General features: G+C 42.0%; 1 protein-coding gene across 2 annotated transcripts in view; it reads left to right on the forward strand.

The window, feature by feature from the left end:
- LOC139545512 (leucine-rich repeat-containing protein 75B-like) overlaps nt 1–23849 on the forward strand; it is a 34683-nt gene continuing 10834 nt past the window's right edge. The window contains exons 1-3 of one of the 2 annotated variants that reach the window (XM_071353375.1): nt 1–134; nt 467–603; nt 22270–22398. In XM_071353375.1, the coding sequence (XP_071209476.1) occupies nt 481–603; nt 22270–22398 (252 nt within the window). In that variant the 5' untranslated portion in view covers nt 1–134; nt 467–480. Of the gene's footprint in view, nt 604–22269; nt 22399–23849 lie in introns of both variants that reach the window. The other variant, XM_071353374.1, reaches the window with a different exon arrangement.

A 23849-nucleotide genomic window follows, 5' to 3' on the forward strand; every position in this document is an offset into this window, starting at 1 on the left:
CGTAAAGGCACGAGCATCCACCGAGCATACTGGCACACGTAGACCTTCAGAGATCATACAATTAACAGAGCATTCGTCTGTCCTCGTAAATGTGTCACGGGCGCAATAGACAGTCGTTGAATATCCGGTAACAGGTAAATTAGGAATATTGTGCTGTGTTGCTGTCAGTATTGAATGTTGTCCTCTGATAACAATAATAGGCAATAGGCTACAGATAACATATGGGCTATTGAACTGGGGGATATTTCTGAGTTTAGACAGGGTTATGTATTATGGTTGCATTGTGCAATTGTAAAATACTGTCGATATAAACACTTAAATATGGGTTCTAGATTAAGTAGACAGAGTAGTCTGGACAATGAGAATTTTACGAAAAGGCGTAGCAAGCATCTTAACAGCACAGGAGAAGGCGACAGAGGTAGAATTCAAGGCGGCGACTTTCTGTTTACAATGATGCTGAAATCAGATAAACTGCCGGGGATGCTGAGGCGGTCCAATCACAGTCCCTACGTGAGGCGAGTGGCATGGATCCGAGAGATACAAAAGCTGCTCCGTGATCGCAGGATAGATCAGGCAACCGACGTGCTTAAACTATTGAGGAAGGTAAGGACAAACTATCTACATTGGAATTATTGTGTATGAATCGATCAAAATTGCGCACAGTAGGCCTACATCGCGCAAATGTGCATCGATCTGCTTTCATGGCAAATGCCTGTCATCACTGCGCTGCTTGTCGCCATGTGTATTGTCAGTCCCATTCCAACAATTTTGATTATAATTTTCTGAACAGATATATAAAGCTTGCATCATATGCAGCATGGGCAATTTAGACTGTCGTGGATAAGTCCCAATATTTCCGTTTATGCAGGAGCTCCTCTACATTATTGAACCTACATTTGAAGTAGCCTACCCACCCATACAGTGGCCACAGGTGCTCCTACTATTGACCTGTTTTTAAAGGAGGTGTTTGTAAACTACTAGGCCCGCTACTCTCACTGTCATCCCTGGCATCTGGTCATTTCCATGGCACCACAGGTGCTGCTGCTATTTCAAATAAACCTTGAACAATATCACAATTACCATTCACAATATGATAGACATAACATATTGCACAGATTTGTCTGAGTGCATGCACTTTTCAGAGTTCCTAATAATAGCAGAAACAGGATGCTGGACCAGCTTGTGGGAATAGAGGGATTCTGCTATTTATTCTCATAAATAGGGAATTCTATGTGCAACAGCAATGGTGTAACACATGGGACTACAAGTGTCTGTCTGTAGAATGAATGCTGATTTCTTTCATTAATAAAATGTTCCTATTTCTTTACATTATCTTATGCCATTCCACCCATAATGATGTAATGATAATAGAATGTGTTTAGTATTCACATTTGTTGGAAAACCTGCATTTGATTTGGTCAATTTAATCGACTGTGTTTTTGTCCAGAGATGACTTAAAATAAGGTTAATTTCCACTACAATTTCTTGCGTTGGGTTGAAACGAAGCACAAATGGCAATTCTCAGTTATTAGTCTAAGTGCAATTTGGATGTCTGCACAGCCCAGATCAATACCCCCACCACAGTCCACCTAACTCACGGTACAGTCTCTTCTACTGACAGGTCACCGGATGATTACTCTTCTGCTCCTATTGTCTTATGGGACTGTGGGTGTGAGTGCTGCCCCCCTTCTTCCCCATCATCCCACCCCTTTATCCCCTGGTATGGACAGGGCAGGATCTCACCTCCACTCTCTGCTGTCTAATGCACCCATTAGAGCTACACATTCACCCTCTCTCTGCCCCTAATGTCTTCCCCCCTACTGCCAGCCCATTCTCTGTAATGGACCTCGGCTGTTACAGCAGGAGAGTGAGCAGCTGACGGTTCCAGAAATACAGAAATCGCCCCATTTCATATTGGTTCATTCAAGTTTTGCCTCAGTATTTTTAAAAGATATACAGGGGAAATGTGTTACGTAGATTCACACAGGTGAAGTACAGCATTGACATAATATCTGTATAGATTTAATCGAGCCTTCCTATTGGTAATGATTGCTACCTGTGTTGGGGAAGCTCCTCTGAAAAGATAGTTTACCAAGCTACCAATTACTTCACACTGAAGGAAGTTAAGCTACACTAAAGCTACCCTTATGAAAAATATAATTTATTTAACTAATGTTACTTTGAAAAAGTAGTTATAAAACGGAGTCTGGTACTCTCTAATGTGTGGATAGGCTACTCGCAGTAGAATGATTCCGGACTGCACTCTGGTCAAAGAGTGACGACAGACACAGAAGCCCAGTCTAGGAGTTTTAATGACGAAACAGGTTATACATGAAAGAGAAAATTACTACAATGTAAATCCAATAAACAATATTACAGTAATGTCAGCTATCTCTATACACAATTTACAATAAGAGAAAAATAACCCGTAATTCCTCTCGGGAGAATTAACATTACAGTTACAACAACTGGTAGGGTAATCACATAATTGTACAAAATGGTAAAAGAACTGGTGAAGAAAGTTACCCATCCAAATCAAATCAAATTGTATTGGTCGCATTCACATATTTAGCAGGTGTAGCGAAATGCTTGTGTTCCTAGCTCCAAAAGTGTGGTAATATCTAACAATACACAACAATACACACAAATCTAAAAGTAAAATAATGGAATTAAGAAATATAGAAATATTAAGACGAGCAATGTCGTAGTCCGAGAATATACAGTGCATTTGGAAAGTATTCAGACCCCTTGACTCTTTCCACATTTTGTTACGTTACAGCCTTATTCTAAAATAGATGAAATCGTTTTTTCCCCCTCATCAATCTACAAGCAATACCCCATAATGACAAAGGAAAAACAGGTTTTTATACATTTTAGAAAATGTATAAAAAGAATAAACTGAAATATCACATTTACATAACTATTCAGACCCTTTACTTTGTTGAAGCACCTTTGGCAGTGATTACAGCCTCGAGTCCTCTTGGGTATAACGTTACAAGCTTGACACACCTGTATTTGGGGAGTTTCTCCCATTATTCTCTGCAGATCCTCTCAAGCTCTGTCAGGTTGGATGGGGAGCGATGCTACACAGTTATTTTCAGTTCTCTCCAGAGATGTTTGATCAGGTTGAAGTCCGGGCTCTGACTGGGCCACTGAAGGACATTCAGAGACTTGTCCCGAAGCAGCTTCTGCGTTGTCTTGGCTGTGTGCTTAGGGTCGTTGTCCTGTTGGAAGGTGAACCTTCGCCCCAGTCTAAAGTACTGAGCGCTCTGGAGCAGGACTCTGTACTTTTCTCCGTTCATCTTTCCCTTGATCTTGACTACTCTTCCAGTCCCTGCCACTGAAAACATCCACACAGCATGATGCTGCCACCACCGCGCTTCACCATAGGGATGGTGCCAGGTTTCCTACAGATTTGACGCTTGGCATTCAGGCCAAAGAGTTCAATCTTGGTTTCATCAGACCAGAGAATCTTGTTTCTCATGGTCTGAGAGTCTTTATGTGCCTTTTGGCAAACTCCAAGTGGGCTGTCATGTGCCTTTTACTGAGGAGTGGCTTCCATCTGGCCACTCTACCATGAAGGTCTGAGTGGTGGCGTGCTGCAGAGATGGTTTTCCTTCTGGAAGGTTCTCCCATCTCCACAGATGAACTCTGGCACTCTGCCAGAGTGACCATCGGGTTCTTGGTCACCTCCCTGACCAAAACCCTTCTCCCCCAATTGCTCAGTTTGGCCGGGCGGCCAGCTCTAGGAAGAGTCTTGGTGGTTCCAAAATTCTTCCATTTAAGAATGGTGGAGGTTTCTGAGTTCCTGGGGACCTTCAATGCTGCAGAAATGTTTTGGTACCCTTCCCCAGATCTTTGCCTTGACACAATCCTGTCTCGGAGCTCTACGGACAATTCCTTCGACCTCATGGCTTGGTTTTTGCTCTGACATGCACTGTCAATTGTGGGACCTTATATAGACAGGTGTGTGTGCCTTTCCAAATCCTCAGGATATGCGGTTTCCAGTTTGCACAAGGTCTAGTGTACCTTAATTCCTTGAGATCCGTCGTGGTATCGGCTTGAGGGGGAATATGCACGACTGTGACGATGACTGAAGATAACAATGCAGTTGGCATTTGATTGTGAGGTATTCTAGGTCAGGTGCACAATAGGATTTGAGTTCCTGTATGTTACCACAATAGCACCATGAGTAATTAATCATGAAACATACAGTACACCTCCACCTTTCTTCTTTCTGGAGAGTTCTTTATTGCTATCTGCGCAATGTACTGAGAACCCAGCTGGCTGTATGGACGGGGACAGTATATCTGGAGAGAGCCATGATTCCGTAGAGCAGAGTATGTTACAGTCCCTGATGTCTCTCTGGAACGAGATCCTTGCACTGAGCTTGTCTGCTTTATTGTCCAGGGACTGAACATTAGCGAGTAATATACTCTGAAGCGGTGGATGGTGTGCACGCCTCCTGAGTCTAACTAAAAGTCCACTCTGAATACCTCTTCTCCACTGGCAGTGTTTTGAAGCAGCCTCTAGGATAAGTTCAATCGCCTTGAGTGGTACGAACAAAGGATCTAATTCAGGAAAGTCGTATTACTGCCACTCTGATATACCAAAGTTATTTCCGGTTGTATGTAATAACACAATAATGTGCTAATAATGTGAGAAATAACACACAAAAAATACAAAATACTGCAAAGTTGCTCAGGTGCTAGAAACAGAGTGGCCATCTATCGACGCCAACCTGTTCTCTACATACGTATTACTTGTATTTACATATAACAATAGCAACAGGAATATTCTAAAAGTGAAATAAATATTTGTTCTGACTTACATTTGGTAGAAAATGCACAAATATCCCTGCAAAGGAAACACAGTCTGGTATCCACTAAAGCCAACTGGAAGTTCAATAAAATGTCCATTTAGATCTAATTAAATTTAGCGAGATTCTTAATTCAAATCTAACAGGCTTTTATACAACCACCCCAGAATTTGTGTAAATAATTTGAATTTAGTAAAAGCCTCCATCTTCCTTTCTACGAAGGTAGGTCTGCATTGTCTAACACGGCAGGAAGCTCCACCAATCGGGCAACAAGACGCAGGTAGGTTCGTTACTTGACCTTGACCTCCACAGTCCGGATCCTTCCATCTGCACCTGGGATCGTCTTCACTATCCGTATGATGAGCAACGAGGCTCCACTATCATGGCCACTTGTCCAACCTTCAAGTCTGGTGTGTTCTTCCACCACTTCTGCCTCTGCTGAAGACTTGGCAAGTAGTTCCACATGAAGTGGGTCCAAAGTGGTAAGCCAGGACCTTACTATGCTTCCAACGGTGTTGTCCAAGAAGGTCTTTGTCTGCATATACAGCATGTGGGAGTGAAGCATCATGTCGCCCCATCAAGAGCAGATAGGGCGTGACTGGATCGGGGTCTGCTACATCTGCTGAAACATAGCCAAGGGGCTTGGAGCCTAGTATGCCTTCCACCTCCGTAAGAATCGTTAGGAGGACATCATCATGTTGAGTTACACAAAGAGCATTCTGCACAGACCTTATCTCCCTCTCCCATGCGGGAGTTGAACCAAAAACGGATCATCAAATCAAATTTTATTGGTCACATACACATGATTAGCAGATGTTATTGCATGTGTAGCGAAATGCTTGTGCTTCTAGCTCCGACAGTGCAGTAATATCTAACAAATTACACAACATATACCCAATACACACAAATCTAAGTAGGAATGAATTAAGACTATATACATATGGATGATTGATGTCAGAGCGGAACAGACTAAGATACAGTAGAATAGTACAGGAAACAGTATATACAGTTGAAGTCGTAAGTTTACATACACCTTAGCCAAATAAATTTAAACTCAGCTTTTCACAATTCCTGACATTTAATCCTAGTAAAAATTCCCTGTCTTAGGTCAGTTAGGATCACCACTTTATTTTAAGAATGTGAAACGTCAGAATAATAGCAGAGAAAATGATGTATTTCAGCTTTTATTTTATTCATCACATTCCCAATGGGTCAGAAGTTTACATATACTCAATTAGTATTTGGTAGCATTGCCTTTAAATTGTTTAACTTGGGTCAAACGTTTTGGGTAGCCTTCCACAAGCTTCCCACAATAAGTTGGGTGAATTTTGGCCCATTCCTCCTGATAGAGCTGGTGTAACTGAGTCAGGTTTGTAGGCCTCCTTGGTCGCACACACTTTTTCAGTTCTGCCCACAAATTTTCCATAATGATTGAGGTCAGGGCTTTGTGATGGCCACTCCAATACTTTGACTTTGTTGTCCTTAAGTCGTTTTGCCACAACTTTGGAAGAATGCTTGGGGTCATTGTCCATTTGGAAGACCCATTTGCGACCAAGCTTTAACCTCCTGACTGATGTCTTGAGATGTTGCTTCAATATATCCACATAATTTTCCTTTCCTCATGATGCCACCAATCCCTCCTGCAGCAAAGCACCCCCACAACATGATGCTGCCACCCCCGTGCTTCACGGTTGGAATGGTGTTCTTCGGCTTGCAAGCCTCCCACTTTTTCCTCCAAACATAACGATGGTCATTATGGCTAAACAATTCTATTTTTGTTTCATCAGACCAGAGGACATTTCTCCAAAAAGTACAATCTTTGGCCCCATGTGCAGTTGCAAACCGTAGTCTGGCTTTTTATGGCAGTTTTGGAGCAGTGGCTTCTTCCTTGCTGAGCGGCCTTTCAGGTTATGTCGATATAGGACTTATTTTACTGTGGATAAAACTAGATACTTTTGTACCTGTTTCTTCCAGCATCTTCACAAGGTCATTTGCTGTTGTTCTGGGAATGATTTGCACTTTTCGCACCAAAGTATGTTCATCTCAAGGAGACAGAACGCGTCTCCTTCCTGAGCGGTATGACGGCTGCGTGGTCCCATGGTGTATATACTTGCGTACTATTGTTTGTACAGATGAACGTGGTACCTTCAGGCGTTTGGAAATTTCTCCCAAGGATGAATCAGTCTTGTGGAGGTCTACAATTTTTTTTCTGAAGTCTTGGATGATTTCGTTTGATTTTCCCATGATGTCAAGCAAAGAGGCACTGCGTTTGAAGGTAGGCCTTGAAATACATCCACAGTTACACCTCCAATTGACTCAAATTATGTCAATTAGCCTATCAGAAGCTTCTAAAGCCATGACATCATTTTCTGGAATTACCAAGCTGTTTAAAGGCACAGTCAACTTAGTGTATGTGCATTTCTAACCCACTGTAATTGTGATACAGTGAGTTATAAGTGAAATAATCTGTCTGTAAACAATTGTTGGAAAAATTACTTGTGTAATGCACAAAGTAGATGTCCTAACCGACTTGCCAAAACTATAGTTTGTTAACAAGAAATTTGTGGAGTGGTTGAAAAACGAATTTTAATGAATCCAACCTAAGTGTATGTAAACTTCTGACTTCAACTGTACATGTGGTCTGTGTACAGAGGGAAACAGGATACAAGCATTGCCGCAGGAAGTAAAGGTGCTGAGGGTGCTGCACCACCCCCTGAAAAATTTGAATTAAACAAAAATATGAATTAAAAAAATATTCAGTACCAGTCAAAAGTTTGGACACACCTACTCATTCAAGGGTTTTTCTTTATTTTTACTATTTTTTACATTGTAGAATAATAGTGAAGACATCAAAACTATGAAATAACACATATGGAATCATGTAGTAACCAAAAAAGTATTTATCAAATCAAAATATATTTTATATTTAAGATTCTTCAAACCAAAAATCTCAAATTTGGACTCATCAAACCAAAGGAGAGATTTCCACTGGTGTAATGTCCATTGCTCTTATTTCTTGGTAGTGGTTTCTTTGCAGCATTTCAACCATGAAGGCCTGATTCACGCCGTCACCTCTGAACAATTGATGTTGAGATGTGACTGTTACTTGAACCCTGTGAAGCATTTATTTGGGCTGCAATTTCTGAGGCTGGTAACTCTAGTGAACGTATCCTCTGCAGCAGAGGTACTGTAACTCTGGGTCTTCCTTTCCTGTGACGGTCCTCATGAAAGCCACTTTCATCATAGCGCTTGATGGTTTTTGCGACTGCACTTGAAGAAACGTTCAAAGTTTTTGAAATGTTCCTCATTGACTTTCTTTCTTGTCTTAAAGTAATGATGGACTGTAGTTTCTCTTTGCTTATTTGTCTTGCCACAATATGGTCTTGGTCTTTTAAAAATAGGGCTATGTTCTGTATACCCCCCTACCTTGTCACAACACAACTGATTGGCGCAACTGCATTAAGAAGGAAAGAAATTCCACAAATGAACTTTTAACAAGGCACACTGTTTAATTGAAATGCATTCCTGGTGACTACCTCATGAATCTGGTTGAGAGAATGACAAGAGTATGCAGAGCTGTCATCAAGTCAAATGGTGGCAACTTTGAAGACTCTCAGAAGAACTGGGGCTTTATTATTCCTGTATTAGCGGATCGATTTATCCTACTGAATTTACTGTTAGTTCTGTTTTTATACACAAATAACAGTCCCCCCAAAAATGCTAACCTCCCCTGTTATTGTAATGGTGAGAGGTTAGCATGTGTTAGGGGTATGATATTTGTGCGTCTGTAACTTTCTCACTCAACATTATTCACGATTCATTCAGGATTATCCACGATCATGGTAGCATCCACATGAATGTAGAAGTGTTTAGGAACTTATTTACAATAAAAGGGACTCCATTAATTTATATTTGGCATAAAATAATCTGGAACACAACCAAAACAAACAGCAAATGCATCCCAAAAATGTGTCGAGTCAGATGCTTGATGTAGTCATTGCCTGCTTTGAATATGGGACCAAATAACTTACTTTTTACTACTTTAATACACATATAAGTGAATTTGTCTCAATACTTTTGGAACAATCTGCACTCTGACCTCATAGTCATTGTATCATTTCAAATCCAAAGTGCTAGAGTACAGAGGAGAAACAATACACAATGTGTCACTGTCTAAATGCTTTTGGAGCTCACTGTAAGTTCAGGAGTAAAAATGTGCTTAACAAATCGCATAATAAGTTGCATTCCTTGTTCAATCATTTTTGAATGACTACCCCACCTCTGTACCCCACACATACAAGTATCTGTAAGGTACCTCAATTGAGTACTACATTTCAAGCACAGATTCAACCACAAAGACCAGGGAGGTTTTTCAATGCCTCGCAAAGAAGAGCACCTATTGGTAGATGTGTAACAATAAAAAGCGCAGACGCTGACTATCCCTTTGAGCCTAGTGAAGTTATTAATTAGGCTTTGGATGGTGTATCAATACATCCAGTCACTACAAAGATACGGGCGTCCTTCCTAACAGTTCCCAGAGAAGAAGGAAATTGCTCAGGGATTTCACCATGAGGCCAGTGGTGATAACAGTTACAGAGTGTAATGGTTGTGATACGAGAAAACTGAAGATGGATCAACAACAGTGTAGTTACTCTACAATACTAATGTAAATGACAGAGTGAAAAAAAGGAAGCCTGTACAGAATACAAATATTACAAAACATGCATCCTGTTTGTAATAAGGCAGCTAAGTATTACTGCAAAAGAAAAGGTAAATAAATGAACTTTTTGTCCTAAATACAAAGTGTTGTGTGGGGCAAATCCAATACAACACATTACTGAGTACCACTCTCCATATTTTCAAGCATCGTGGTGGATGTATCATGTTATGGTATTTTTGTCATCGGCAAGGACTAGCGAGTTTTTTAGGATACAAAGAAACGGAGTAAAGCAATAAGCACAGGAAAAATCAGAGAGAAAAACCTGGTTCAGTCTGCTTTCCACCAGACACTGGGAGATGAATTCACCTTTCAGCAGGATAATAACCTAAAACACAAGGCCAAATGTTCCTGAGTGGCCTAGTTACAGTTTTAACTTAAATCTACTTGAAAATCTATGGTAAGACTTGAAAATGGCTGTCTAGCAATAATCAACAATCAACTTGACAGAGCTTGAAGAATAAACAAATGTATAATGGGCAAATATTTTACAATCCAGGTGTGCAAAGCTCTTAGAGACTTACCCAAAACGATTCACAGCTGTAATCGCCGCCAAAGTGTTTCTACAAGCATTGACTCAGGTGTGTGCAGGGCTGTTATGGGGTCCATACCGCGGTGACGAGTCGTGAGGCAGTCAAATTCCACGTGACCGTTTAGCCATGGTAATTAGGCTTCTCCAAGCTCTGATGCTGCTGATTTCTATAAGCAATGCAATTGTGTGAGAAAACAGAATGATGATCTCTATTAAAAAGAGGAGGATCCCATCAGCTTTCTATAGGCTAGGCCTACTATTTTTATTCTCAACTTTCCTAATATTAAGCACATTGCTTCTCTTTATAACAGGAGTATAGCCTACCTGGCTGGCATGAAAATTAACTACGGGATAAGCGTCCTCCATTTGCTATTTAAGTGCATAGATGACATGTATTTTTTTCCACTGCCCCTGTTTTGAGACAGGTGCATGATAATGGTCCATTCTAAATCAAAACAAATTTCACACATATTATTTAGTATATGTGAAGACAAGATTAAATCAAGAATAGTGTGACGGGTTACAGTATTAGCCTATCACTTGTGGATGATATATTATCACTTGTGAATGATGCCCAGCTTAAGGCAAGAAACAGCACATGCTTTGTTTTGTGACTTTTTCAAATCAAAGTCGCACACCTCATGTAGCCTAGCCCATAGGCCTATATGTTTTGATTAGGTTTGTATCACAACTACAGTGGCCAAATAACTTCTTAAAATTAAGCAAATGAATCCGCTTTACAACGGGTGTAGAGCCTAACTGGCATAGATATGCAGCGCAGAGTTTCAAGTTTGGGGAAGTTCATTTTCACCATAAAAATGCACCTTTATATTAAAAGCATTACATGTGTAATCGCATTTGTGGTCACTTTTGAGAATGGTGTTTACCTGCTAATGGAACATTCGCGCTGCCGTGTTTTAATGTGAAGAAATAGCTTAATAGTTTAGCTACATTTTAAGCTAAACATTCTCATCTGTTGGGTCAGGCTCGATGCTTAAAACAGTTTTCTTTTCATGCTAATGGTTGTATTAATTTGGGATCTATCGCATCCCTTATTTATCCCAGAATATGTTTGGAATATTTATTTCTTGCACAGAATATAATAGGTCAACTTTTGTACTATGGGGGATAGTAGATTGACATAGGCTAATGCTTTTGCTGTTGCCTACTCATCTTGTTGGCTGACGAAATGTAAATGTTGACAGTATCTTCAATATGCGCCTCGGAATTGGATAAGGACGCGCACAGTTGCGTCCCCGATATGTCTTTCTTCACTTGTAGCCTGTGAGAAAGACCCGATCACGTGACGGAGAGCCATATCAGTGAGAGGTGCTTCGGCACCGAGCCGGGATGAGGGAATTATAATTATTACATTCAGCCTAAAGGCACAATGGCCACTGGCTGCAAAAGGCATGGATTTTTTTAGGGGGCATTATGGACACACAAAGGGGATGCAGCCAGGAAATTAGAGGCATTATCAAGTGCTTGTCAAATTGTGAATGAGAGTCTCATGAAGTGTGTACAGCCTGTGCAAAAAACTAAGCAGAGCTAATGCCTTTCATGCAACTTTTTTCAAATCATCATTAGAGTTGCATTGTGCAGCCTTAGAATGTATTAAATATCAGAACATATCTCCCAACATTTTTATCACAACTAAAGTTACATAAATAACTAAATTAAGCATATCGGAGTACCTGTTACTTTGTTAACCGCTCAACACAGAATAGCCGCATGTGTGCACTCCCTCAAATTGTTTGGAGAAAATATCATTTTTATTTTATTGAGCTATGTTCAATTGTATTCTTCATACTATAAAATAATATAGCATACTGTCATGGAGTTCTAAGCAAATCTTGTCTGCTAAATGAACTAGTGTAGCACACAGCCATATGGCATAGCCAGATCAGGGCCTAACATAAGGACATAACATAACTCAGAGTAAGCTTTTCTGTTCTTCTGAAATAGACTACATTTTCTTCATATCATGCTTCTTTAGACCTGTCTAAAATAAATAATTAATTTATTGTGATGGTGTAAGCTATTTTACATGGCTTTATTAGACTTTTTAAATGTAGATGTTCCAAAGGTCTGGAAACCAGGAGATGCTAAGTGTGTTTATATTAATTAATGGTCAGTTACCGTGACTGGCGCAGACAGAGATGGCCGCCTCGCTTCGCGTTCTTAGGAAACTATGCAGTATTTTGTTTTTTTATGTATTATTTCTTACACTGTTACCCCAGGAAATATTAAGTCTTATTACATACAGCTTGGAGGAACTATTGGATATAAGAGCAACTTACCAACATTATGACCAGGAATACGACTTTCCCGAAGCGGATCCTCTGTTTGGTCCACCTCCCAGGACAATGGATTGGATCCCAGCAGGCGACCCAAAGCAACGGCGCCGCAGAAGGGACAGACGGGGTGGTCTTCTGGTCAGGCTCCGTAGACGGGCACATCGCCCACCGCTCCCGAGTATACTACTAGCCAATGTCCAGTCTCTTGAGAACAAGGTAGACGAAATCCGAGCAAGGGTTGCCTTCCAGAGAGACATCGGAGATTGTAACATTCTCTGTTTCACGGAAACATGGCTTATATGGGATACGTTATCAGAGTTGGTACAGCCACCTGGTTTCTTCACGTATCGCGTTGACAGAAACAAACATCTCTCTGGTAAGAAGAAGGGCGGGGGTGTATGCCTTATGATTAACGAGTCGTGGTGTGATCATAACAACATACAGGAAATCAAGTCCTTTTGTTCACCTGACCTAGAATTCCTTACAATCAAATGCCGACCGCATTATCTACCAAGAGAATTCTTTTCGATTATAATCACAGTCATGTACATCCCCCCCAAGCAGACACCTTGACGGCCCTGAAAGAACTTCATTGGACTCTATGTAAACTGGAAACCACATATCCTGAGGCTGCATTTATTGTAGCTGAGGATTTTAACAAGGCTAATCTGAAAACAAGGCTCCCTAAATTTTATCAGCATGTTGAATGCGCGACCCGGGCTGGAAAAATTCTGGATCATTGTTACTCTAACTTCCGCGACGCATACAAAGCCCTCCCTCGCCCTCCTTTTGGCAAATCTGATCATGACTCAATTTTGTTGCTCCCAGCCTATAAACAGAAACTAAAACAGGAAATGCCCGTGCTCAGGTCTGTTCAACACTGGTCAATCGTTGAACATCACCGACCAATCTGATTCCACGCTTCAAGATTGCTTCGATCACGTGGACTGGGATATGTTCCGGATAGAGTTGAACAAAAACATTGATGTATACGCTGATTCGGTGAGCGAGTTTATTAGCAAGTGCATCGGGGATGTTGTACCCACGGCGACAATTAAAACCTTCCCCAACCAGAAACCGTGTATTAATGGCAGCAGTCGCGCAAAACTGAAAGCGCAAACCACTTTTAATCAGGGCAAGGTGACTGGAACATGACCGAATACAAACAGTGTACCTATTCCCTCCGAAATGGCAATCAAACAAACTAAGCGTCAGTATAGAGACAAAGTAGAGTCGCAATTCAACGGCTCAGACACGAGAGGTATGTGGCAGGGTCTACAGTCAATCTCGAACTACAAAAAGAAAACCAGCCTCGTCGCGGACCCTGATGTCTTGCTCCCAGACAAACTAAACAACTTCTTTGCTCGCTTTGAGGACAATACAGTGCCACCGACACAGCCCGCTACCAAAACCTGCGGGCTCTCCTTCACCGCAGCCAATGTGAGTAAAACATTTAAACGTGTTAACCCTCGCAAGGCTGTCGGCCCAGACGGCATCCCTAGCCGCGTCCTCAGAGCATGCTCAGACCAGCTGGCTGGTGTGCTTACGGACATACAGTGAGGGAAAAAAGTATTTGATCCCCTGCTGATTTTGTTTGTTTGCCCACTGACAATGAAATGATCAGTCTGTAATTTTAATGGTATGTTTATTTGAACAGTGAGAGACAGAATATCAACAAAAAAATCCAGAAAAACACATGTCAAAAATGTTATAAATTGATTTGCATTTTAATGAGGGAAATAAGTATTTGACCCCTCTTCAAAACATGACTTAGTACTTGGTGGCAAAACCCTTGTTGGCAATCACAGAGGTCAGATGTTTCTTGTAGTTGGCCACCAGGTTTGCACACATCTCAGGAGGGATTTTGTCCCACTCCTCTTTGCAGATCTTCTTCAAGTCATTAAGATTTCGAGGCTGACGTTTGGCAACTCGAACCTTCAGCTCCCTCCACAGATTTTCTATAGGATTAAGGTCTGGAGACTGGCTAGGCCACTCCAGGACCTTAATGTGCTTTTTCTTGAGCCACTCCTTTGTTGCCTTGGCCGTGTGTTTTGGGTCATTGTCATGCTGGAATACCCATCCACGACCCATTTTCAATGCCCTGGCTGAGGGAAGGAGGTTTTCACCCAAGATTTGACGGTACATGGCCCCGTCCATCGTCCCTTTGATGCGGTGAAGTTGTCCTGTCCCCTTAGCAGAAAAACACCCCCAAAGCATAATGTTTCCACCTCCATGTTTGACGGTGGGGATGGTTTCTTGGGGTCATAGGCAGCATTCCTCCTCCTCCAAACACGGCAAGTTGAGTTGATGCCAAAGAACTCCACTTTGGTCTCGTCTGACCACAACACGTTCACCCAGTTGTCCTCTGAATCATTCAGATGTTCATTGGCAAACTTCAGACGGGTATGTATATGAGCTTTCTTGAGCAGGGGGACCTTGCGGGCGCTGCAGGATTTCAGTCCTTCACGGCGTAGTGTGTTACCAATTGTTTTCTTGGTGACTATGGTCCCAGCTGCCTTGAGATCATTGACAAGATCCTCCTGTTTAGTTCTGGGCAGATTCCTCACCATTCTCATGATCATTGCAACTCCACGAGGTGAGATCTTGCATGGAGCCCTAGGCCAAGGGAGTTTGACAGTTGTTTTGTGTTTCTTCCATTTGCGAATAATCGCACCAACTGTTGTCACCTTCTCACCAAGCTGCTTGGCAATGGTCTTGTAGCCCATTCCAGCCTTGTGTAGATCTACAATCTTGTCCCTGACATCCTTGGAGAGCTCTTTGGTCTTGGCCATGGTGGAGAGTTTGGAATCTGATTGATTGATTGCTTCTGTGGACAGGTGTCTTTTATACAGGTAAGAAACTGAGATTAGGAGCACTCCCTTTAAGAGTGTGCTCCTAATCTCAGCTCGTTACCTGTATGAAAGACACCTGGGAGCCAGAAATCTTTCTGATTGAGAGGGGGTCAAATACTTATTTCCCTCATTAAAATGCAAATCAATTTATAACATTTTTGACATGCGTTTTTCTGGATATTTTTGTTGTTATTCTGTCTCTCACTGTTCAAATAAACCTACCATTAAAATTATAGACTGATCATTTCTTTGTCAGTGGGCAAACGTACAAAATCAGCAGGGGATCAAATACTTTTTTCCCTCACTGTAGTTCAATCAATCCCTATCCCAGTCTGCTGTTCCCACATGCTTCAAGATGGCCACCATTGTTCCTGTTCCCAAGAAAGCTAAGGTTACTGAGCTAAACGACTATCGCCCCGTAGCACTCACTTCCGTCATCATGAAGTGCTTTGAGAGACTAGTCAAGGATCAAATCACCTCCACCCTGCCTGACACCCTAGACCCACTCCAATTTGCTTACTGCCCCAATAGGTCCACAGACGACGCAATCGCAATAACACTGCACACTGCCCTAACCCATCTGGACAAGAGGAATACCTATGTAAGAATGCTGTTCATCGACTACAGGTCAGCATTTAACACCATAATACCCTCCAAACTTGTCATCAAGCTCAGGAACCTGGGCTTTGACCCCGCCCTGTGCAACTGGGTCCTGGACTTTCTGACGGGCCGCCCCCAGGTGGTGAGGGTAGGAAACAAGATCTCCACCCCGCTGATCCTCAACACTGGGGCCCCACAAGGGTGCGTTCTCAGCCCTCTCCTGTACTTCCTGTTACCTATGACTGCGTGGCCATGCATGCCTCCAACTCAATCATCAAGTTTGCAGACGACACTACAGTAGTAGGCTTGATTACCAATAACGACGAGACGGCCTTCATGGAGGAGGTGAGGGCCCTCGGAGTGTGGTGTCAGGAAAATAACCTCACACTCAACGTCAACAAAACAAAGGAGATTATCGTGGACTTCAGGAAACAGCAGAGGGAGCACCCCCCTATCCACATCGACGGGACAGTAGTGGAGAAGGTGGAAAGTATTAAGTTCCTCGGCGTACACATCACGGACAAACTGAAATGGTCCACCCACACAGACATCGTGGTGCAACACTGCCTCTTCAACCTCAGGAGGCTGAAGAAATGTGGCTTGTCACCAAAAACACTCACAAACTTTTACAGGTGCACAATCAAGAGCATCCTGTCGGGCTGTATCACCGCCTGGTACGGCAACTGCTCCGCCCACAACCGTAAGGCTCTCCAGAGGGTAGTGAGGTCTGCACAACGCATCACCGGGGGCACCTGCCCTCCAGGACACCTACACCACTCGATGTCAAAGGAAGGCCAAAAATATCATCAAGGACAACAACCACCCAAGCCACTGGCTGTTCACCCCGCTATCATCCAGAAGTCGAGGTCAGTACAGGTGCATCAAAGCTGGGACCGAGAGACTGAAAAACAGCTTCTATCTCAAGGCCATCAGACTGTTAAACAGCCATCACTAACATTGAGTGGCTGCTGCCAACATACTGACTCAAATCTCTAGCCACTTTAATAATAAAAAATTGTATGTAATAAATGAATCACCAGTCACTTTAAACAATGCCACTTTATATAATGTTTACCTACCCTACATTACTCATCTCATATGTATATACTGTGCTCTATACCATCTACTGCATCTTGCCTATGACGTTCGGCCATCGCTCATATATATATTTATATGTACATATTCTTATTCATTCCTTTACACTTGTGTGTAAAAGGTAGTTGTTGTGAAATTGTTAGATTACTTGTTAGATATTACTGCATGGTCAAAACTAGAAGCACAAGCATTTCGCTACACTCGCATTAACATCTGCAAACCATGTGTATGTGACCAATAAAATTTGATTTGAAATTTGATTTGATTTGATTTGGTTTATTTGCTTGACAATCTCAGGCTGGAATATTTCATGAGCGCCACAGCCCTAGGTGTGTGAATACTTATGTAAATTAAATATTTCTGTATTTCAGTTTCAATCAATGTGCAAAAATGTCTATACTGAACAAAAATATAAACAAAACATGTAAAGTGTTTCCCAATGTTTCATGAGCTGAAATAAAAGATCCCAGAAATATTCCACATGCACAAAAAGCTATTTTCTCAAAAATGTTGGGCGCAAATTTGATAGTGAGCATTTCTCCTTTGCCGAGATAATCCATTCACATGACAGGTGTGGCATAAGAAGCTGACTACTTTATTTACCACCACAGTCAGATGCTGGCACTAAGACCACACTCAGTCACCTGTATTAGGAAATAAGCAAACAGGAAACCACTCACCCAGAGGCGGCGCTCCTAGTGGCCAGAGACTTTAATGCAGGGAAATTTAAATCAGTTCTACCAAATTTCTATCAACACGTTCAATGTGCAACCAGAGGGAAAACAATTCTAGATCACCTGTACTCCACACACAGAGACGCGTACAAAGCTCTCCCTCGCCCTCCATTTGGTATATCCGACCACAACTCTATCCTCCTGATTCCTGCTTACAAGCAAAGATTCAAGTAGGAAGCACCAGTGACTCGGTCTATAAAAAAGTGGTCTGATGAAGCAGATGCTAAACTACAGGACTGTTTTGCTATCACAGACTGGAACATGTTCCGGGATTCTTCTGATGGCATTGAGGAGTACACCACATCAGTCACTGGCATTATCAATAAGTGCATCAAGGACGTCGTCCCAACCATGACTGTACGTACATACCCCAACCAGAAGCCATGGATTACAGGCAACAATCGCACTGAGCTAAAGGGTAGAGCTGCCGCTTTCAAGGTGCAGGACTCTAACCCGGAAGCTTACAAGAAATCCTGCTATGCCCTGCGACGAACCATCAAACAAGCAAAGCGTCAATACGGGGCTAAGATTGAATCATACTACACCGGCTCCGACGCTCGTCTTATGTGGCAGGGCTTGCAAGCTATTACAGACTATAAAGGGAAGCACAGCCGCGAGCTGCCCAGTGACACGAGCCTACCAGATGAGCTAAATCACTTCTATGCTTGCTTCAAGGCAAGTAACACTGAGGCATGCATGAGAGCATTAGCTGTTCCGGACGACTGTGTGATCACGCTCTCCATAGCCGACGTGAGTAAGACCTTTAAACAGGTTAACATACACAAGGCTGCAGGGCTAGACGGATTACCAGGACTTGTGCTCCGGGCATGTGCTGACCAACTGGCAGGTGATTCACTGACATTTTCAACATGTCCCTAAGTGAGTCTGTAATACCAACATGTTTCAAGCAGACCACCATAGTCCCTGTGCCCAAGAACACACAGGCAACCTGCCTAAATGACTACAGACCCGTAGCACTCATGTCCGTAGCCATGAAGGGCTTTGAAAGGTTGGTAATGGCTCACATCAACACCATTATCCCAGAAACCCTAGACCCCACTCCAATTTGCAAACCGCCCAAACAGATCCACAGATGATGCTATCTCTATTGCACTCCACTCTGCCCTTTCCACCTTGACAAAAGGAACACTTATGTGAGAATGCAATTCATTGACTACAGCTCAGCGTTCAGCACCATAGTACCCTCAAAGCTCATCACTAAGCTAAGGATCCTGGGACTAAACACCTCCCTCTGCAACTGGATCCTGGACTTTCTGACGGGCCGCCCCCAGGTGGTGAGGGCAGGTAGCAACACATCTTCCACTCTGATCCTCAACACTGGGGCCCCCCAGGGGTGCGTGCTCAGTCCCCTCCTGTACTCCCTGTTCACCCACGACTGCATGGCCAGGCACGACTCCAACACCATCATTAAGTTTGCAGACGACACATCAGGCCTGATCACCAACAACAATGAGACAGCCTATAGGAAGGAGGTCAGAGACCTGGCCGGGTGGTGCCAGAATAGCAACCTATTCCTCCACGTGAATAAGGAGATGATTATGGACTACAAGAAAAGGAGTACCGAGCACGCCCCCATTCTCATCGACGAGGCTGTAGTGGAGCAGGTCGAGAGCTTCAAGTTCCTTGGTGTCCACATCAACAACAAACTAGAAATGTCCAAACACACCAAGACAGTCGTGAAGAGGGCAGGACAAAGCCTATTCCCCCTCGGGAAACTAAAAATATTTGGCATGGGTCCTGAGATCCTCAAAAGGTTCTACAGCTGCAACATCGAGAGCATCCTGACTGGTTGCATCACTGCCTGGTACGGCAATTGCTCTGCATCTGACCGCAAGGCATTACAGAGTGTAGTGCGTACAGCCCAGTACATCACTAAAAATTGTCAAAGACCCCAGCCACCCCAGTCATAGACTGTTCTCTCTACTACCGCATGGCAAGCGGTACCGGAGTGCCAAGTCTAGGACAAAAAGGCTTCTTAACAGTTTTTACCCCCAAGCCAGAAGACTCCTGAACAGGTAATCAAATGGCTACCCAGACTATTTGCATTGTGTGCCCCCCCCCCCCCCACAACCACTCTTTTTACGCTGCTGCTACTCTCTGTTTTATCATATATGCATAGTCACTTTAACTATACATTCATGTACATACTACCTCAATTGGGCTGACCAACCAGTGCTCCCGCACGTTGGCTAACCGGGCTATCTGCATTGTGTCCCGGCACCCGTCAACCCCTCTTTTACACTACTGCGACTCTCTGTTCATCATATATGCATAGTCACGTTAACTATATCTACATGTACATACTACCTCAATCAGCCTGACTATCCGGTGTCTATATGTAGCCTCACTACTTTTATAGCCTCGCTACTGTATATAGCCTGTCTTTTTACTGTTGTTTTATTTCTTTACTTACCTATTGTTCACCTAATACCTTTTTTGCACTAATGGTTAGAGCCTGTAAGTAAACATTTCACTGTAAAGTCTACACCTGTTGTATTCGGCGCACGTGACAAATAAACTTTGATTTGATTTGAAGTAAGTTCCAGTACCACCAAGCTGCTGCAAAATGTAGTTAAATTACTAGTTGAACTACAAGTAGTTCACTGATTTCTACACAACATGCTTAGTCATGGTTAGTATCACACTAAAACACAGGAATGCAAGATGTCTTGAAAATTCCCAAGCATAATCCATTCTGTCAAGTTTGGATTTGGCTCTATTTATTCACTATCTATGCATCATGTTTCTCGGGACGGATCAGGATTTCAAAGCATGTTATCAACTGAAAATGAGTCATTTCTATAAGAATACCAGCAGTATGATAACACAACTATTAATGCGCTATAACAGTACATCTGATAGTCCTGTTTGTTAGCTCAATCGTAAGCTCCTCTCTCTTTCAGAGGTTGTCCAATCTGTAGTTAATTATGCTGAAGACTTGACAGAGGAGATTGTAGAATCTCTTTAATCAAGGCAAGGAGATAACCCAGAGTGCCAAAGCTGCATGACAGCCACATCACAGGGGACCCTCTTTTAAATTAGTTCTGGTTTAATTGAATAAGACTCACGTTATCAGCATTCAGGCTATTGCAAATCGGCACGTGTCTCAATTATATTTTGGTTTGTAACTCAATTAAAAGAGGTGATCCATCATCCACTGTATAGTTAGTAGACATGCTATGGTTAGGTTAGAGTTACTGTAACAACTGAATAATGAAAATGTACCTATATAGGCAACTGAGTTCATAATGTTGCGTCTGCAGTAAGGTAGTAAAGTCTATTCTTCACATATCCCATTAAAAAGTACTCCTGGTTGCTTCAGACGTGGTGCGGTTTTATCTGTATTGATCCTGTTTCAATGTCTGCCTCTGAGATGATCAGATGTGGGCCACAAGCACAAACAACACAGAATGGAAGTATTTTTAGACCTTTGCTCTCGATAAAAGAGAAGGAACTTCCCACCCATTTGTTGTCTTGTTTGTGTTAACTGGTGCCCTTGTTAAAAGGGAAGTCAATAATGGGTTGCTGCTAGCCTCCCACCCAAACTGTCCATTGCAATCAATACTTTTTGTTGTGTGTGTGTGTGTGTGTGTGTGTGTGTGTGTGTGTGTGTGTGTGTGTGTGTGTGTGTGTGTGTGTGTGTGTGTGTGTGTGTTCCCATCCTCCATGTCTTTCATTTCTCAGCTCTCTCTATGTGCACGTCCAATCTCTACCCCACATACACAGCCTAATAAGGCCTTTGTAGAGGACTCAGGAACAGCTATTCTATGCAGCCTGTGAAAATCTTTCATTTTCAGTTCCCTATCTACTCTCCTTACTTACTTCTTAATTTGCGGCTTAAAAGGTGTATGCAAATAATTTATTTCAGTTGGCTCTGATCTGTAGTTTGTTACAGACATCATTCTCACCTTAAAAACATTCTCTCTACCCGTCATGTACTGTAGCAACTATTTTGTGTGTGTCTGCCCTCACAAATGTGTCTGCGCCATTCATAGATTAGTTGTTTTTAGTCTAATGTTTAGAATGTATTGCGCAATGGCAGACCTAAACAGAATGCTACATTAAACATCAAAATAAGAACCAAATGCTCATCCATCATATAATGTTTATTGAACTCTCATATACTGCAGGATTCATCAGAAGGACACCATAGTACTAAAGTTAGAGATGCAGACTGTGCAATGCTGTGGCATGCTAAAGCTCTCTGAAACTTTAAATCACAGAGGTGTAGGTGAATATCCTAAAAGTAATGCTTCTGCCTGGTGCAAGGCACATTAAGCACATTACAGTATTCAGGTATACCTCTTTTCAGATGAAAGCCTTCACCCCTTAAATGAATACAGTTTTCTATCTGTGTCTCATCTACAGTAGCATTACATTATTGTTGCTGGAACATCCTCTTTATACCGTATATATCCAGCTAGTCCTGCACTTAAAACAGATTTGTCAATTTCATCATCATTTCATAATATATCATCAGTCAGGTGTGTCTGTGATAATGCTGCTTGTGTTACACAATTCATTGTTTTCAAATAGTACAAAGAGTAAAAAATGTGACCTTTAGGCACTTTGAGTAATACTGTCTCTTGTCTGATTTGGCAGGATCTGGGCTTGGAAGGAACATCCCTAAATGACATCTTATATAAGAACGCTGCTTTTCTCAACCTGGTGGATCCCATCTCCCATGAGCTGCTGCTAAGCCTGGCTCGCGAGATGCAGTGTCCCAAGAAGGTAAGATCTCCAAAACACTTATCTCAAGGTATATTGTCTGCTTAGCTTGGAATCAAACTTCCCAGAAATCAAGATGTCGACAGAATAATTATCATCATGAATAGAATGATATGCTGTTCCAATACAATCACTAATGAGGAAAGTCTTCCACATTTGCCATGCAAATGGTTTGGCTTTATAATGATTGGTGCTATATAGGGTTGCAAAGCTACCGCTAATTTACCAAAGTTACCGGAATCTTCTGTAATTTTGGTAATTACCAGAAAATATAGGGCAATCTATAGAAACTTTTGTAATTTATCCTTGGATAACTCATATATAGTTTAAATTTTTATATCTGTGTCCATATTGTCCATGAGTTTCTAGTAGATAGACCATATGGTTCAAGAGAAAATATATTATAAGTGTGGAGAAAAAATATACTGTATAAAGGATTCATTCTGAAACCCTCATATTAAACACCAATGGTATTCACTAAATTGGTGGTTTATATTTAGGATAATGTTTTACAGCTTTGTCATTATATAATTGTTTTATTTAAATTGTTTTATTTGTGATAAGGCCAGTCATATTCTGAAGTACCCAAAAAGGCCACTAGATGTAATCTTCTAAAATTCAAAATAAATCTTGAAAGTTACCGAAATTCTGGTAGTTTACTGGTATACTTCGGAGGTTTCCAGTGATATTACCATACTATCACGTTTAGGTTAGACCCAGATGCAGACAAGAGTAACAAGAGTTTATTACAACCACAGGGGCAGGCAAACGACAGGTCAAGACAGGCAGGGTTCAATAATCCAGAAAGGGTGTAAAGGGTCCAGAACGGCAGGCAGGCTCAGGGCCAGGGCAGGCAGAACAGTCAAAACCGGGAAGGACTAGAAAACAGGAGCAAGAAACAGGCAGGAGCAGGGAAACAAACGCTGGTAGGTTTCACGAACAAAACGAACTGGCAATAGACAAACAGAGAACACAGGTATAAATACACAGGGGATAATGGGGAAGATGGGCAACACCTGGAGGGGGTAGATACAATCACAAAGACAAGTGAAACCGATCAGTGTGACACATACAGAGGAGCTGGATGTTGTTTGCATAGAAAGATTGATAAAACAATTACATGATAATTTTTCAGTTTTGCGACAGTTACACATTGAGTTGAAATGGGATGTGGATGCAAAAAGTAACAGACTTTACATAATGTTGATTAATGTGCACTTGTAACGCTTGTCTAATTCCTCCTCCTCGGAAGAGGAGGGATTGGACCAAAGCGCAGCGTGGGAATTAGACATAATGAATTTATTTAAATGATAGACGAACACGAAACAACACTTGAGAATTTACAAAATAACAAACGCAGTCAACAGACCTGAACAAACGAACTTACATGACACGAAGAACGCACGAACAGGAAATAGACTACACAAACGAACGAACAAACGAAACAGTCCCGT

This window comes from Salvelinus alpinus, chromosome 19, assembly GCF_045679555.1.
Source record: "Salvelinus alpinus chromosome 19, SLU_Salpinus.1, whole genome shotgun sequence".
NCBI lineage: Eukaryota > Metazoa > Chordata > Actinopteri > Salmoniformes > Salmonidae > Salvelinus > Salvelinus alpinus.